This window comes from Varroa destructor, unplaced genomic scaffold, assembly GCF_002443255.2.
Source record: "Varroa destructor unplaced genomic scaffold, Vdes_3.0 BEIS01000003.1, whole genome shotgun sequence".
Classification (NCBI taxonomy): Eukaryota; Metazoa; Arthropoda; class Arachnida; order Mesostigmata; family Varroidae; genus Varroa; species Varroa destructor.
The window spans coordinates 25,698,089-25,716,119 of record NW_019211456.1 but is presented as its reverse complement, the minus strand read 5'-3'; the positions used below and the strand labels follow the sequence as shown (position 1 = coordinate 25,716,119).

The window sequence follows — 18,031 nt, the reverse complement described above, 5'->3', positions numbered from 1 at the left end:
TTGACAAAGATCTTGAAAGATGATACAGAATGTCCATTTCTTCAGCCGACACTTAACAATATATTTAGTTTTGATGACGGTCCCGTTGTCATTTGCCTTCTCGCCCGTTCTTTTATATTAACTGAGTCTGCACCGTCAATTCTATTCTCATAAATAAACTACGCCAGCTTAGCGATGGAAAGCATTGAGAACGTTGAAGTCAGATCTATTAACGAAATGGGCGAATGAACAGAAATTGAAAATCCACTGCTGTAAAAGGAAACAAGCCGGGACTAAGTCAGTTGAAAATTTAGTAAAAAAACCCAACGTTTCGAAGTCTGACAAACTTCTTTTTGAATCACCTCCCATATTTCCCGACTAAACTGATTTACATACGAAATTGGGCGAGCTTATATGCAGTGATAAGTTATCAACTTCACATTTCCATTGAGCAGAATAGCTATAGGGCGAAAAATTCTACTCTTTTTTAAGGACACAAAGGAAACGAAACTGCAACAGAAATTTGGTGGCCCTGATAGCCATGTAATACAAATCATGATCATAATTTCAAATCCAAAAAAGAATACATATAATGTAAGCGTCGTCAAGAAACCAGCACAACAGTAAGAATCTATACACGGCCCAACATCTATTACCTGATTTGGGCATCTGTAAACATTACTGGGTTGTTATTTAAACAGGCGAATATAAATGTTTCGCTGTGATTGCCATCATATATATAAATAGATAGTAATTATATATATACGGTATACAGTCCAACATTCATTCTGTATGTTAGCTAAAGCAGCATGGAAATACAGATTACGTGCATTAAATTTTCATGCGAAAAATGCTTATGAAATCACATACAGTCGCGCATACAGTCAGACATTGCAGTACTTACAATGATGACACGCGGTTTTCAAACGGGCAATTATACTCCGTACCTTTGGCCTTTGGCGGGCCGCGCGATAACCCAAAAACTAAAGATGAAAAAGTTAAACTTGAGAACGATTTTCAAGTACCAAGCTAATGCTGTCAAGGCATTGCTATACGGTTACAATATTTGTTGAGCTAATTCAGCTACAAACATCGTTTGGTACAACAAGAATAGTCAGTATGAAATTTTTCTCGTTTAGTAATCGTTACAGAGCGTGGTGCACACCGTAAAACGTTTTCTATATAAAAATCTGTGCCGAACAGGTTTATCCACGAATCGTCGTGCATTTCCAGTTTGTTTGTCTACGGTGGCGGCATAACGGCAAGCACGCCCAATAGCGCTAAAAATACAACTAGGTTTGGTGTACACCGCAGCGATCTATGACAGGTTTTTTCTTATCAGCAGTTGTTTCTCATGATCAAGTTCACATACATATACAACTTTTACAAAACGAACGGTAATGTTCTTGCTTCTCACTTACACATAATGTTGAAGTGGATTAGACGTACTACTTCGGCTCCCGCACTAACTATGAAACACTGAGTGGCCCAAACAAGACATTGGCCAAAAAGAAATAGAGTTTGAATAGACCACTTTTTGTATCTCTACGGCGGCTATGCGTGTTAATTAAGTTTTAGGATGCAGTGCACGGGTTTGTGAGAGGCTGGAAGTATAAAATATTGTAGGATGACGCTTTAGTAAACACAATGGAAAAAGTTTGTAAACAATATTTCTTCTATGTTTCCTCCCTCTGTGCATTGAGATGGGGGCATAGTGTTATTGTACATTTTTCAGAACACATATATTTAGTAAATTGTTTCACATTCATAACATTTTGTTGCCTCCGTGTATGAAGCATTGAGCTAGTCAGCTTATGAATTAGAAACCGATGAATTAGACACATTTCTTTGAGATTAATCAAATGTCACATTAAATATACATACGTAAGGATTGTGTATGGGCGTCTGCAAAAAAGAAAATCGTTATTTAAAAGCGTAATATTCGTTATAGTCAGAATATTACGGAATACAAGATATTAATTAATTTTATCCCAACAAACAGAATCGTATTTTTCTTATTTGCGTACATGTGGACTTTAACTATTTTCATAAATGATGTCGTCAGACCTCGATATACTGGCAAATAGGGCTCCACAACATAATTTTATTACATAATGTATTTATTTATTTATTATTATTATTATTATTATTATTATTATTATTATTATTATTATTATTATTATTATTATTATTATTATTATTATTATTATTATTATTATTATTTATTACAGATTTTTATTACAAAAATTACGCATGTCCAAAAACTGGTGGGCTTACTACACTTTGCACACAATTCTGTGTGAAATTAGGTGATTATTTTTCAAGCACAATTAATACATTGTCGAGTGTTAGGACAGTTTAACTTCGACCTACATAGGCATTGTGTGAGAATCGTCACTTGTGACCCTTATTGGTACTTGGATTTAATGGTAACTCAACCTGCGATTCTTCAATACAAACAGAGCATCTTTTATTACGCCTGATATGAGCAAAACATAAGAATAAAAGACAAACAGGTCATAAATCGGCTCCATTTTGAGCAGAAAGAAACGCGGCTAACCACGGTAATGTACTTAAATGTTACAGTTGCTAATATTAAATACCACGATTTAGTCGTGGTTTATTTTACGTTAAAGAGAGATAGACGGTAGCTTATATGCAGTCGCATATATTTTCTGTACGTTAAAAGTCCCCATTACCAACTTAGATAGCAAAATATCATCAATAAGGTTTGTAGCACCGTAATTCCGTTAGCACATGGGGCGCAATTTCAGAGAGCAATTTTCACAAAACAACGTTGCATATTCAACTCATTGAGCACACATAAGCAGAACTAGTTCCACAAACGACGCATAGACGCTATACAACAAACCGAGTCTTAGTTAGAACATGAAATTTGGCCCATACGTTATTTATGTTTCATTGAGAAAGATGGCGCCTACACTCGTCTACTTGATTTCCGCGTGTTTTTTTTATGCTCAGTGCTGCGAGAGAGATACGAGTTTTAACTGGCGCCCAAAGTGAACAAGAATAAATGGAGTGGACTAAACGTCCATGTCCCATACCTCGTCTCAAGGCGAGGTCATACGTGCTGTTTCATTTGCTCGTTACACGTCGCTGCGTAATTTTTGTAAAATAGTTAGCTCCGTTTTTCCTGTTATATTACAATTACAAGGAAGTTTCGTATTCTCGGTGACACCGTCACCAGCATCATCTCTATATGAAATGTATCCTTCTTTCTGATATATAATAGACAAATGTTTACGTGGTATGACTTAATAATTTTGTCCGTCTTTTTATTAAATGACACTTGTCTTTGTTGCAACTGTGCTAAACACAAAACGAACAATTTTAGTCACCTCGGGAGAAATCCGTTGTTCGAGCTTAAACTAAAATGTTAAGTTCGCATACCCATTCATTATGCTAAAATCAATATGTCGTCCAGGTAGGTTTCCGTCATGAATATTGTGCCTTGTTTTACCCGGCTATATCTTAAAGTTGTTTATAAGTCCAATATATTAAATAATCAAGCTCGTTCGTTATCTTCAAATTAGTGAGGCTAGCGTAGTAATTTTCGTTTTCCTTGTTAAGGTCGAGGGCGTCGACTGTTAATGGTATGGCATCATATATAACCACTACCTAGCGAAAAGCACCCCTAGCAAACGCACGAAATGATTGTTTTGGGCTTTTTGTCTTTGAGTATTAATCTGCACAGCTGGCCATTCTCAGCGCAAGTCAAAAGCTGATGTAGCTACATCGTGTTTTGAATCTAGGCTATCTCACGTTATCTGCCCGAGGTGCCTGAGTAAGATACATGCTAAAGAAATTCCAGCGGTCCTAAATGATTTATATTGAGCTGCGTATCGAACGACTACCTCATACAGTTTGATTTTATTTTCATAATGTAGGGATTTTCTATCCCCAAGCACGTTATATTCAGCGTCCATAAACTAATTTATTAGTCTGGTTTGTCTTCTACTCGATACTCGAAATGTATTGGTATCTGCAGCACTGGGTACGGCACAAAGCTTTGCCTAGTAAAATTATGTTGTCATTAAACAGCCGAGACCGCGTCTATTTTTTTTACTTATTTTATACATTTTCTGGCTACTTCATTTGTGAGAACAAGGTCCTTGAAATCAGTTCGTCGGGATAGCATCGCGGATTTAGCTCGCTAATCAGAATCAGTCAGAATGGATCTCGTTCGACTATGCTCGAATAGACTTATGAAAGGGTATGACAATGGAACTCTGGCTCAATACTTTCACAGATACAAGGATGTGTAGTACAATATATGCAAAACGAAACCGTATAAACGTAAACTATTTGTCGTTCGAAAGTATTCAAAGGTAGTACAGCTAGGGTCTTCTAAGAGACCTCTATAACACAACGCTGCTATCGCTGCGCAGACTTCATTCTCTTTTAGAACATATACGTATTAAGCGATCATTAAATTAGATATTTGCAAGGACCGTAGCCGAAAAGACTCATGAGCGTTTGCACCTTTCAGGAAGGTATCAATTTATTACAAATTGCGTTCATTAGAGGTATTTATCTACACGTTTTAGTGTTTACCAGTAGCGTCAGCCATAGTACTATCGTTTTAGGGGTCGTGTCCATTGTTTTTTTTTTTTTTATCTGTAACAAGTTGTCGGATTTAGGTAAATGGTAACGTGGCCACGATAGTTCGTCCGGCGCCTGACGATCATCCAATGTTTGTAACCGAATTATAAAATCTCCGCCAATGTGTAAATCTTAAACAGTTACTTTTAGGCTAACAGTGCTTTATTTCAGAATATCGGTTGAGAAACTATGTCAGCTTTGGCAACTATGTAGGATAGTCCAACGGGCGAGCATTGCCATTCATTTGGAAGTATAAAGGTTATCTGATTTGCACACATCACGCCATCTGCGAGTTTTTGATCACAAACTGAAAGTCAGATTAACTGCTTTTCTCAAAATAATTCATATGTGACGTTTCTGGGAGTCGGTCTGTATCTTTTTGGCGATCGAGTGTCGCTACAACTTCGATAGATTCAAAAGGGCTGAAGATTCCTATAAGTCAAGGACAGATTTTTTGACTGACCTACAGAATGACCGCGTCATAGTATAATCATGGAATAGGGCTCTGTGGGACACTGGCTTTGGCAGATATAAAAAGTACAAATTTTTACGTGGTTTATAGTCTACGGACAAAGTTGTATAGTCAAGCTGAACCAACGACTGGTGTCAATAATATAAAAATACTGTCGCACATAAGGGTAACATGGTCGAATCGAGTTTACTAAATCATCGACACAGCCGATCAAGAATGTAAAAATTAACATACGTATGCATGCGAAGATAACTGTTATGAGGGGAGTAATTTATAATAATATACGATCGTCAATTTGTTTATATGCAGATGTGTTATAGGAAAAGCCACATACTAACTGATAGTGATTCAGACAATAATGGCCAGATTCCGAAGTTTTAGTAGGCAATGTTGTATCATCTATTTTTGTATTGATGCCCGTAGGGCAGGCGTGTTGAGAAAACTGATGAATGTTGTGGGCGCCTTAGGTCTAGTATCTCTCGGTTATGGGTCGCTATGCAAAATCTTTGTAGCGGACCCAACTATCCACCGGTTTATCCTCTTTATACTACTCAGTACTAGGAGGCTGTTTAGTAGAACTAATAAGAACCTATTATATGTAAACGATTTCCTGAATAGCTTTCGCGCCGCGTGAATATCAGGCTCTAAAGGAAAAATGGATCCAAATTGATAAGACGACGCTTCGTCGCGAATGACGCAACGGATGGTTAAACTTTACTAATTTAATAATTGTCTATATAACAAAAAAAAGCAAGACGGCTTTTGATAACTTTACCAGCTGTGGATCGAGTCGTACTTGAACTGCTAAGCTGAACGACTGCCCCACTGTAATGGTAGTGGATTCACGTTTTTGTCACTTTGCACGCATTAGTCTGGACAAAGAAGGGTCGTCACCGTCAAGCTTGCTCACCACGTCCGGTCTAAGATGTCACGCCGTCGTATTCGACGCTTGTGTGCAAGTCGCCGTAGGTGATTAGAGATATTTTCTATAGACACATATTTCCTTTAATCTACCCTATTGTTTAAAATAACTTGATTATGGAGCGAGAAACATACATTTCCAACCACCCATTGCAGATAGAAGAGTTCGATACAATTTATCTCCGCTCTCCTCAGTACTATACGCCGATACGTAAATAATGTCAATGGTAGATAGCTTTGATCTCCCATTAATGCTGCAAGGAAAAAAATAAATTTTAGACCGTATTCAATTGGACTAGGTCTTCTCGTCGGATAGTTCAGTGCAACTACGCACATTTCCTGATTGGGGACCCTTCTAGGCTGTTAAATCGAATTCAAAGTATGAATACCATCTCTTTAAATTTTATTTCGATATCTTTTTTAGGGCCGAAGATACTTCACAAGCTGTAACGATAAATAGAGCGCTTAGAATTTTACTTTTATAGTCTTTAGTTAAGCGTACCTTCCAGGTAGTTTTTTCTGATAGAGGTTGAGTATTCCAAATTAGTTTTTAGCCGAGTTTTCAGATCCTGTCTATCAAAACGGGTCATATTGGTTGGAAATGTATTACCAGATATGTCAAGTTCGCAAGTGCTGTTTGTTTCTAAGGGTGATACTTGGAGTTTGGAGCGTCGTTGCCCAAAGATAGCTCAATCGTCCGAAAGTGAGATGACCAACAAGGAGCACAGAAGAGAATTAACTGGAATTTAGAAATTAGTTAACCTAAGGAAGAAGCTTGATTTGTAGAGCATTGCAAATCTAGGCCTCGTATAGGAAGCCAGTCGCTATTCGTTTTTAAAACAGTTCACTTTTTATATGGCAGTATTAGGCTTTCCTTGATAGCTGGTACTGAGTTCGTCTGAGCGCCCCAGCCACAAAAATTGCGCGGCTTTGATTTGAATTCGACCTGCGAAATTGGCAAGCAATGATACTATGGCCACTTCATGTCTGCACATATACATACTACCACAGGCGCTACTGACGCGGTCAAAGGGAACTCAAGTAAAAAAGTATAGGCATATACGTTGGTGGAAAGCAGACGGGCGAATAATTGCGCCCTGTTGTGTACTGCGAAGTGGAAACATTTTAGTTAATTCAATTTACGCTTTTTTTTAGACACGGTAGACTCGATCCGTCGATTCCAATCAGAGCGACACGCGGCAGGATGTCGTAGTATCAATGAGATTTTCTTTGTTTGTTTTTGTAGGCACCTTTGCCAGCTATCGCGCTAATTGTATCGGTCGACGATGACAAAAGCAACAGCTCACTGGATTTCTACCTAACAAATAGCTGGGCCGATTTCATTAACTCTGTAGCAAGCGAATGTATATTTAGAAAATGACTGTATATAGTATTAATGAGCCATAGTTATTTGCTTATTAAATCCGATGGTGCGATGTAAAATGGGGCTTATATTACTATTGTCGTATAATAATATAAGAAACGGTAGAAGCTTGATCAGGGAGTACGTCATGTAAGTTTATCATTCAATTCACATTATTTGCCATAAATAAATTGTAATAGAGATAAGCGATTATTTCTTTTTTCTTTCTACCACAGATGTTCAAAACTATTAGTATTTTGGCCAATGCACAATAGTGAGCTATATATAGATTCATAAACATCAACAAAACGTTTCATTTTGTTTTATGACGGACTGTTGCTCGATCACTGCTGTATGGTTTATCATCAACACTTCTCCACAAGGAAAAATATATTAGCGTCATGCCTGGGAAACAGACGGAATAATCTACAGAACCTTTTCGTCCAGCCGATCCGTTCTCATCAAATTACGATTATAGTAGGTAGCCGCTTCGTCATTGCAAATCAGATTGCCATTGTCACGAAGATCTTTTCGGACGCGTCCTGAAACAGAATGGTGTAGTAAAAAGCAAGTAATCGGCATCCGTCATCACAGCGTTAACAGTTAATGATCTTATTAATTTGTTGCTTGATATGTTTCTGCATAACATGTAGATCTACAATATTCCTACATAACATGTAGATCTACAATCGTCCACAAAGTCCGATTAATTGTACCATTTAATTTGAGTGCAGTTTCATTGCTATAAATGGCCTTTGCCGAAAACTACGCGTTGTGTTTCCAACTTACTATCGGTAAAATGGTGTTCTTTGGTCCAGATCATTTTTATTAATAGCATGTACCAGTCTAGCCTTTTACAGACAACGTCTTATGATGCGATAGACATTTGATTTTCTGATGCGAAGGCCATGACTTAATTATCTTAGAGAATTTTGGGATGTTCCATTATAACTTCCAATACTCATTCTTAAACGGTGAAACTCATTCATATTCTTGGTACTGCAGAGCGTTGTCCTTCGATATCGTAAACAGTTCGATCGACTCCAAATGCATCTTTTGCTCGATTTCTCTGCTATTTTCAAATTTTCAATTGCACTTTAACCTGTTTCTTTTTGCTCAAAATGTAATTACCTATTATTTCCCATCGACATTACCATAAAAAGAATGAACAACGGACGGGTTATCACTCGTTATAAGGTGCATCGAACCCTTGGAACCCTCAGTATATACGTATGAATATATTATATTAAGCTAACATAAGGTACGTATCAGTGTTCGCGATGCCATAATAAAGTAAAACTATCTTTATCTTGCATACACATGCAGGACTGTTAGCTCACAACAATTACTCACAAAACGATCGATTCGGCGGCGTTAAACGTTGCTCCATTAGAAAAAAGCTGTGGCTTGATACTTGTCAAATTTTGTCGTGTTCTATTATGGAAGCGAATAATAGATAGATTATGCGACCCATAGTTTTTCTTATAGAAATTTTATTTTTCTTCGCTGACACTATCAATTATCCAGTTCGATAGTTAACTCGCGAATAGGTGTTAGAAAATGACTAGATGAAAAGAAAAGAGAGGAGGTTTTAGGACGTTTTGTCTTCACAATGTGTAGTATATCAACAATAGCAGGGAAACACGCATGTGAAGCTTGCGTGACTACGAAAGGCCGTGTGCGCACCTCACAGCCTCAGTAATAATATCCGAAAAGACTTCAGAGGTGCAAGGTGTGGGCCACTACGGTAATTGAGAAGAAACAATATCAAATGAATAAGCGGACGAAACGACAATAAAGATATGACTGAAGCTTTACCCTCAGGAGAGAAATCGGTCGAATAAAAACTTTCATTGGCGGTTTTTTGACAGCCGAAAGTAGTTTAAAAGGAAGATTAGCGGACTTAGGCTAGTATGAAGTATTATATTCAGGCACTCGATAACGCACCGTATATATCGGGATGGCCTAAAAGAGATTGACCAAGTTAGGTTTAGCTGTAGGTATAATTATTTAAAAAGCATTCGCCGCACAGGCAAATGTAGATTTACCTGCATGCAGTTTAGAGAGGCATCTTAGCGTGAGCAGAACCCAGGTTAGTGGAGTTTGTAAATGCCTTGTCTAGTTTTATAAAAAAAAAATTGACCTCACATTCTGAGCGCATCATAATACAACGTACTTATGCTATAAAAATTTGAATGTCTGGCCTTTCTTTAACGCAAATGACTGCGGTTATTCTTATCTTGAACACATCTACGGTGTTTATTTAGCACCAGGTTTCGGTTGCATTTTAAGACTCATGAAAAGTATCCTATTTCGTCAAAACAAAGCTTTTCTCCCCAAGAAAACCTGCAGTCCGCTATTTCATATAAGTTGCCCGCCTTTAGACAGTGTTGTAGGGTTGATAAGACGATTTGTTCTGTCGCTGGTCGTTTCTGCATCTGCCATTGGAGGTCTTATATAGCCGAAGCCAGCCCTGACGGAAGCTCTAAACCAAAGACAAAATATGCCTGATCCGGACTTTAATGCAAACTAAGTAAGGATAACGTCCAGCTCTTTCGGTTTGCTACTCTATTTTCTCTATAGAAACAATTCACGATCTATTGTGTACCCAATGTTCTGCAGGAACAAAAACATCTATATTGTTATCAAGTTAAAAATTACGATTGGATATAGAGCATTGCAATCATGGCAGATGTATGAATACTTAATTGATTGCTTTACCAACGGGTCGGATATTCCTTCATCTTTCCCTGTTGAAATTGAATTTCAATCATTTAAGTTAAGCTGCCTATGTTGGAAATAGAATTATCCATACTCAGAAAATAGTTTTTTTTTTTCTCATATTTTTTGTGGCTTGCCCAAACAAATCGTTAGCGACAGCCACTGCATTTTTCGTACTTGTTCCCGCTGTAAACCTATATTGCTCCTTATTAATAATCTTCGTTCTTTCTATGCGTTAAGCTAGGTACCTGTTTTAGACCTTTACCAGTATTTTACTAGCAGACGACAGTAGGTAGTGCTACTGACAGAAAATTATCACCTATTAACTTACCACCGTTATAGACGGTAAGTAAGTCACAGATTGTTTGATTGTCTCAGAGAAAATGCCCTAACCAATAAAAATTTCGTATATGTCTTGGAGTAGGCATTTATTTTTTTATTATATTGTTCTCGTTCTAAATATTTACTGAGTTCATTAATAAGCTTTACCAAATAATTACCAGAGAACGTCGCAAGGTTTTGGAGTGAATTTATTTTCTACTTTTCCGAGCTGGTACCGCAGACGAAAGGCTTATTCTTTCTGTATTTCATAGCGAGAATCTTATCAACTGCTTCAGTTTATTTCTGTAAAGTTTTTTCTTTTTCTAATATGAGTATTAATAACTAAGTTCAAGTTTACCTCTTAAACATCATATTTCTTACTCCGCCATGAACTAGGTTGTGAAGAATCCTAGACTTAGTGGGCAATTCGCACTAATTTTTTTCTGCTAAATTTGAATTCAAGTATTGCGCTATTGTTCCAATGGCTGTACTGACCGCTTCTTCTAAGTTATGACTTTCATGAGGCCCCATCTGATTACAATTTCAAGTTTTAGTCTGTTATTTTTCTTTTCATTATTTCAATAACAGTTTCTTCGGAACACTTTTCCTTTTTTTCAAACACGTTTGGAGCTGGCATCGCTGCCGAGTAAGCATGATTAACTTATTCAGACTGCTATCTTAAAAGTTATAGATCACAACCGAATCTTTGGCAATAAGCTCAAAATAATCAGAGATTCTAAGGGTTTATTTCGAAGAACCTAATATTAAATTTTACTAATAATCATAGCCTGTTATGATTTGCGAAAGCTTGTACTTTGACCGATAAGCCTTTACTGGATTTCGTCCCCCATTAATAAATTGTTGAATTTTGTCACAATGATTTTCTTAATTAAAAAAGTTACATCCTCTAATGCCTTTTCTCGAATTTCTTATTTGCTCACCTAGATACATTAAATGGACTATTTGTAACCTGTTCGCTATTACCGGTGAGGAACACATGCCTGAGTACATCTTAGAACATACATATATAACATACAGCTATACATGTTTGTTGTGCATGACATCGAGTGAAGATAGTATTGTAAATATCGACTAGTTGTTTTGATTATTACTATCGATTCCTCCTTTGAGTTCTTTGCTGGCTTCTAAAAGGTAAAGGACGACCCACTGGCTCTTAATCTATCTATTAAGCTTACTTTTTGGGACGTGCACCTCTAGATTTTTGGGATAACGTTTCGTTTTTTCAAGCAATTGCTGTACTTGTAGGACTGAAAAAGGTGTATAAATGTTTTCATTTCAACTATAGCCGCACTAAAGCTGAACTTTGGTTATTTAAGGTTACTGACCTCATTTACGTTATTCGAATGACTTTAAAAAGGTTTACGTGAAAATTTACTGTGAAATTTACTGTGTAACGTGAAGGTTTACTTTGCTTTACGAGGTCGATGCCAATGATAATTTTCTTTTCATCTGGATTTTATTGAAGAAAGTTGTTATAATTCCTCCTCAGGACTAGAAACTTAAAAAAAACATTAATTTTCGGAGCACTGGTTCTGCTGGCTGATTTTAGTCTCCGCTTCTTTGCTGCTTCCTTATTTCTGGAAATTGATTATTCAGCTCAGATCTTTTCAGTTATTTTTACTGTCGGTCTGTGCCGAAGCTTGCATCAGTTGCCTAATAAATTCATTTTTTATAAGTACTGTTCGGGTGCTAAAACGTTATTGAATGAGACATCACTAGGCTTCGCTATTTTATATTAATTTTACTTATTTTTTCCCACGTTTTCATTTTTGTTAAATACTATCTACGTCTATCTTTTCTCTAACTCGATTGAGCATACAATTTATTACTGTTTGCTATTACTGCACCTGTTGCTGCTTCACAAACTTCAGCTTCGCGTTAATACGTGCTAGCCCTTCCTTAAGACCCTAAGATCGACTATTTGCCCATGGATTCGCAACTCTAATACCCTTTTTTGAAGGCATATCTAATTTTTGCCATGGACGTAAAGTTCGTTGAATGTTTTGAATGGTTTTTTCATAGAACTTTCAATTTATTGTTAGTAAAATTTGTGAGGATTTTCTTAATTATGTTATTCGGTTATGATTTGACTAATTTTGTTTGCAAGACCCTCTTTTCGACTATCATTCAAATAAAAAGTTTGTTAACTTCGATTACTATATGTTCATATTACTACTCATAGTAATATTAAGTTTTTCGCCCGCTTGCCGATGTGTATGCACACGAATTCTACTACTATTTTCTCCACGAGTTATGACAGTGGCTTGGTACCCTGTCGACAGCGATCATTAAGCTATAATACGTGTTCGGTCTAAACGCTAGCAAAAATTCAAACATCCTTGCGACTGCGAAAAACTTGCGGTAATTTGTCCTGACGAACCCTTGTGTTAGTCATACGGATTTTTTCGTTGGAGAAATATCGGAGACGGTCGGATGGTTACACCTAAACATGCCTTTGAGGATAGAGCAGGTAAACAAGTAACTGGATCATTGTGTCTGTTCGAGAAAGGTTTTTTGTAAAGCTTTCATGAAATCCAAAGTGGCTCGAGGTTTCGTGAGCCAAAGCGCACGAGCATTTACAACATTAAGCTTTGAATTTTAAATAAAAATTCTACTCTTATTAAATCTGCGTTTATGCACCATCTTTTTTTGAATATTTTTCCAGTGCTCTTTTAAACAATTTTCCTTGTACTTTTTCCTGGATTTCAGTTTTTACTAGTGTCTTCTAAGTGCTTTTATGTAAGTATTTTTTACCCTGTACCTTCGACGGCGCCGTATGGGACTCCTCCTTAGACTCTCGGGAAAGAGCAGGAAGTCTTCGGATATAAATACGATTAATAATAGCTTACCCTTAATTGAATTCTTGTTTCTCCTTCAATAAGTTCGTAGTTCTTTTTTTAGAACGCATAATAATGCATGCGCTAAATAAGCCGGAAAAACATGAATTAATCTGTAGAGGTATATGTATGTTATCCTCTATGTAGTGTTGGGGATACTACCGATACCGTTATGGACCCCTTATCCGTATATCGTGATCATGCTACCAACATTACGTTATATTTTCCACGTTATCGTGAACATCGACTGTTCTAAAGGCCAGGCATGATACTCCCCATTCAAAACATTCATACCTAAGGCGCTTAGTACGAGCAAGCAAAGAATAACGAATTAGAAAATAACTAGTTACAACAGCCCACTAAAGGCAGTGTTTAGAAATCTATTAACGGGATTGCCTAGCTCTTTTCACTATATTGGTGATGACATAGCTGATTTTTAAAACGAAAAAAGCATCTGCTTAAGTATATGAATCGAAAGAGTTTTGTGACATCAGAAGGGGCGTTACATTAAAGATAAATCGCTTGTAATCTTTACCTCTGCCCTAGTAACTTGACAGCTGCATGATATCTTCAGCTCAAATCGTCAATCAAAACCTGTGTAGAGACACGTCAACAAGCAAACCGTTCCCATAAGGAATGCAGTGCAAAACACAAACTAGATACAGCAAGCAGACAACCAATTAAGAAACGCGTCTAGTGCGTTTGTAAGATGATTACTCTAAGTAGTTTATTTATTGTCTTTCTACCCTAGCGGGTAGCCGCAACTATGCACTGGTGCGGAGTCGCTTCTTTCTGCCGCTAGGAAGTCGAGGGCTGGTTCGAAAAAACCGCAGCAGCTTGATCGGCGAGAACTGCTCACTCCATCGCCGTAAACGTCTTGAAGGGAGACGGGACGCGTCGTAGAGATTGGTCGTTGAAGGAGTCGCACGACGAATAGCGACTCAAGGCGCGTCAACGAGTTCCACTATCTGACGGTACTAGCACTATTTTCTGATTGCTATTAGCGTGTATCGGCGGTAGAGGAGGATCCTTTACGGAGGAAGAAATACCATTGCCATAAAGAGTAACGGGTGTACTAGGAAAGCGCAAAGGCTTTGCTGACTAAGAACTCCACTGAGTTCAGTCCAGCACAACGTTAATCTCCCTTAGTTGCTGACGGCAGGAGAGACTGCAGTGCTTTAGTCGCTCTTACTGGACAGGAACTGGGTGCGGACGCTGCGACCAAAGCTGCTGTATAAACCGTCTGCTGGCGTATAGCAAACATCTTATCGCATGTACGGCAATGACTTGACCCAGATGCCAGCATCGTGTACCGGATAATACTTCCTTTGTACCCATTACTATTACAACTGACAACCTTCGTAAGATTTGGCAAGGTCTACTTAGAGTGAAAAACACTTTTTGACGTATGAGGGGTAAAGGGCACAGCCAGCTGCGAGGATCGACTTTTTACTGGAAGCCCTGGTAACCTTACGAAGACAATTGATATTACCTAAATCTGTATGTTTCTTTTGACTTATAGACAAAGTAGACGTGAGTTGCAGTGTATTAGCACCTTCTACTTGTCACAATGAAGAAATACCGTCCAGGGTCGAGTGTGACGCTTGGCCTTCTCTGCGTCGGCCTGTTGCTCCAAGGAGCAGGTGACTCACACATGGCGTCGTTTCTTTCGGAACACGCGCCATTCGTTGGAATGACAGTTGCTCAATATGGAATTATTATGAGTGCAAACAGTGTTGTAGCCATAACGATGTTACCAGTGATCGCTAGGTTGACCATGCTAAATCTCATTAATGATAAGACGTTCTTAGTTCTCGGTTATTTGCTCGATGCAACTGGCATGCTTTGCATGATTTCAGTGTACTACTTCGCCCTTGAAGGTACTGGTTTATTCTTCGCTTTGCTAGGATTGCGAATTTTACAATCGCTTGGTGCGTCGATCGGTTTCAATCTCGTCTACTCTGTGAGTGGTTCGCAATTACCAAATCTATCCCATATTTCTGTGCCGTTCCTCGAATGTACATACGGTATTGGCTTGACGATTGGCCCGGCGATTTCCGGCGCGCTATATGACACTGGAGGCTTCGTCCTACCGTTTCTCTACCACAGTTCTGTGCTGTATATCCTTGTCATTGTCGCATACTTGTTCCTACCCAGCTCATCGAGCAGTGCTGCCGAGGAGACTGGCGTATCCCTGAAGCAACTTATTCGGCCAACTATTCTCGTGTGTATGCTCATGGTCACAACATCGAACATCGTCGATACATTTAATGATTCGACATTTGCTATGCTTCTGTCGAAGTACGCCCTATCAACAACTGCCGTAGGGCTGTCTTTCTTCTTGCCAGCTGGGTCTTATACCGTGTCGAGTTTAACGTCGGGCTTTTTGACCCAGCGAACGGCAGCCCGTCGGCTTATACTACTTATTTGCGCTATATCAACAATTGCAGCTATGCTGTTCATACCCCCACTTGTGCCTCTGCGGGACCATCCACTGTGGGTAGTCTACGTCGCGCAGCTGATTCTCGGCCTATCGATAGGCCCATTCTACGTCTGTTGTTACTTGATGATCTGTGACGATCTGTGCCAAATTACTGATAGTAAAATCGCCCACACGGCGACCGCAGCTGTCACCAACTGGTCCTCATTTCTTGGTTGTTTCATAGGACCGGTTCTAGGCAACTTTATTATCGAAGTCAGCTCGCTTAAAGATGCGTCCATCATCATTACCTCAATTACCTCCTGTGTCACAATTATCTACTCGATCTTCTTGCTAATCAAGTCGCTTAAACGAAACGTATCAATCGCCAATCTGCCTTGAGAATTAGGAAAACAGAATTCACCTTGATCTCTCTAGAAAACCTTATAACCGTATTATTTTAAGAACAATTCCGGCGCCAACGCTTAGAAATGCTGATGTCAATGATCTCGGGGTAGAGCAGGCGTTAATATACTAGTACAACATTAATACGTTGGGTATAACTTCGTGTGGTTTTCCTTCTTTGTGCTTTTTGGTGCTAATAAAGGTGCAGCCACTTCAAGATGCATTAGTATAAGTCCCGCTATGAGCAGGCGTTGCTTCGATAAAAGTTGTTCGCAGCCAGCCGCTAGGCATTAGTTCCTCTCAAAACGTTGTTTTGTCAGGACCCGCAGTCCTGGGCACGTTGGACATAGATAGTTACTGATACGATGACGGACCTTAATCGCAACTAGTATAGTATAAATTCTTATCAGTCAAGACCAGCGCAAACCACTAATTGCGGCGTGCCAGAAGATAGAGATGTAAACTACGTAGAAGACCGAGCATAAACAACAAGCGTACTAGATACAGAATCACTTCGTTGTGTCTTACTTATCCGATCGCAAAACGTAATATCTGCAAGATACAATCGGAAGATAAAGAAGATCAGATGACGCTTGAAATCAAGAACAACGTGCATGATTCTAGAAACGCATTTAATCACTCTCGTGTCAAATGGGCTTCAGAGCAGTTATGCGGACATATAGCTTAGTTAGAGAAAGATGTCTCAGTAATGAAAACACAAGCCTAGATTGCCAATCATTGACTCAATAAATGTCCCGAAATGATAATAAAGTAAACAAGAAATAGAAAGTCAAGTGCCATTGTGAATATGGTCAGCATTCGGCGGTAGCTGCCATAACGTACTACACCTTCTGTATATTGATTCCACGCTGCGTATGGATATATGGATTGAAAACAAAATCACCACAATGTACATTATCGAATGTTGGAACCGTATATAGTTATAATAACAGTGTGCAGTATTACCGTTACCTATATGAAATCACAAGGCGGACGGGTTTTTAGAACTGTTACGCGCATGTTGACTGTACATAAACTTAAGATAACAATTAGCAACCATGAGATCGTTAAGGGAAACTCACGTTTGTGTACATACATCGACATACGACACTCTAATATAATACTGGGAACTTGGCCATTACTCAAACGCTAGTCAATTTTTCAATGCAGAAATACAAAAAGAAGCCAATCAAGTTAAATAAATGAAAAGTTGAAATTTCTATATCATACTCGTTCATTTTATTCGTTTTGGTACAAAACTTATTAGATGGCAAGACGATTTCGAGATCACTCTAAACATAATACGTATTCTTTGAAGTATGAAGCTTTGGCGACGATTGAGTTTCGTCTCGAGATTCTATTTCACCATAGTCCCAACTTCTAAAACACGCCTTTATGGTTACATACGCGTCCGTAGCAACTACATGTATGAAGTGCTTGTTTTTGCCGTTGGGGCAATAGTTACCCGAGCTATGAAAAAATTCATTCATTCAAGTATGGGCCAATACGATTACAAAAAATTTCAGTATTTATTGCTCATCGCCCTCAAAACCGCAATCTACACAATGCTGTATATCCTTGTATCTTGTTAATTGAATTATTTTTGGTGTCCACTTTTTGGTCTCGTTAAGTAAATAGAAGAGGCTAGAACAAATCGAATGGAAAATAATAAAAATAATGTGTTAAGTGATATGAAACTTTCATAGTTTAAACGTAATTGTCTGCTTCGACAAGTTCTTTTTTAATCAACTACCATAGAAATGTTTTCATGCAAAGGTATGTTACATTGAGGTACGTTACGAGAGGAAATCGGATAGAAGACAAACAAATCTGAAAGCGGCAAAACATGTTTGCCGTTGGACCCACAACAATGCAGTCTCGACGTAAGTCTCCTGTTTAGACTATGTGATTTTTCCAGATTTGAGGGATTACCTCCATGTTCAATTCAC

The 18,031-nt window shown here is 38.3% G+C and overlaps 1 protein-coding gene across 1 annotated transcript; it reads left to right on the top strand.

Moving 5' to 3' along the window:
* Positions 1-14,042: 14,042 nt before the first annotated feature.
* LOC111247155 (MFS-type transporter SLC18B1-like) lies at positions 14,043-17,304 on the top strand. The gene has a single exon (XM_022797769.2). It carries the CDS (start codon positions 14,829-14,831, stop codon positions 16,077-16,079), a length of 1,251 nt encoding a protein of 416 aa, XP_022653504.1. The 5' UTR covers positions 14,043-14,828; the 3' UTR covers positions 16,080-17,304.
* The last annotated feature ends 727 nt before the right edge of the window (positions 17,305-18,031 follow it).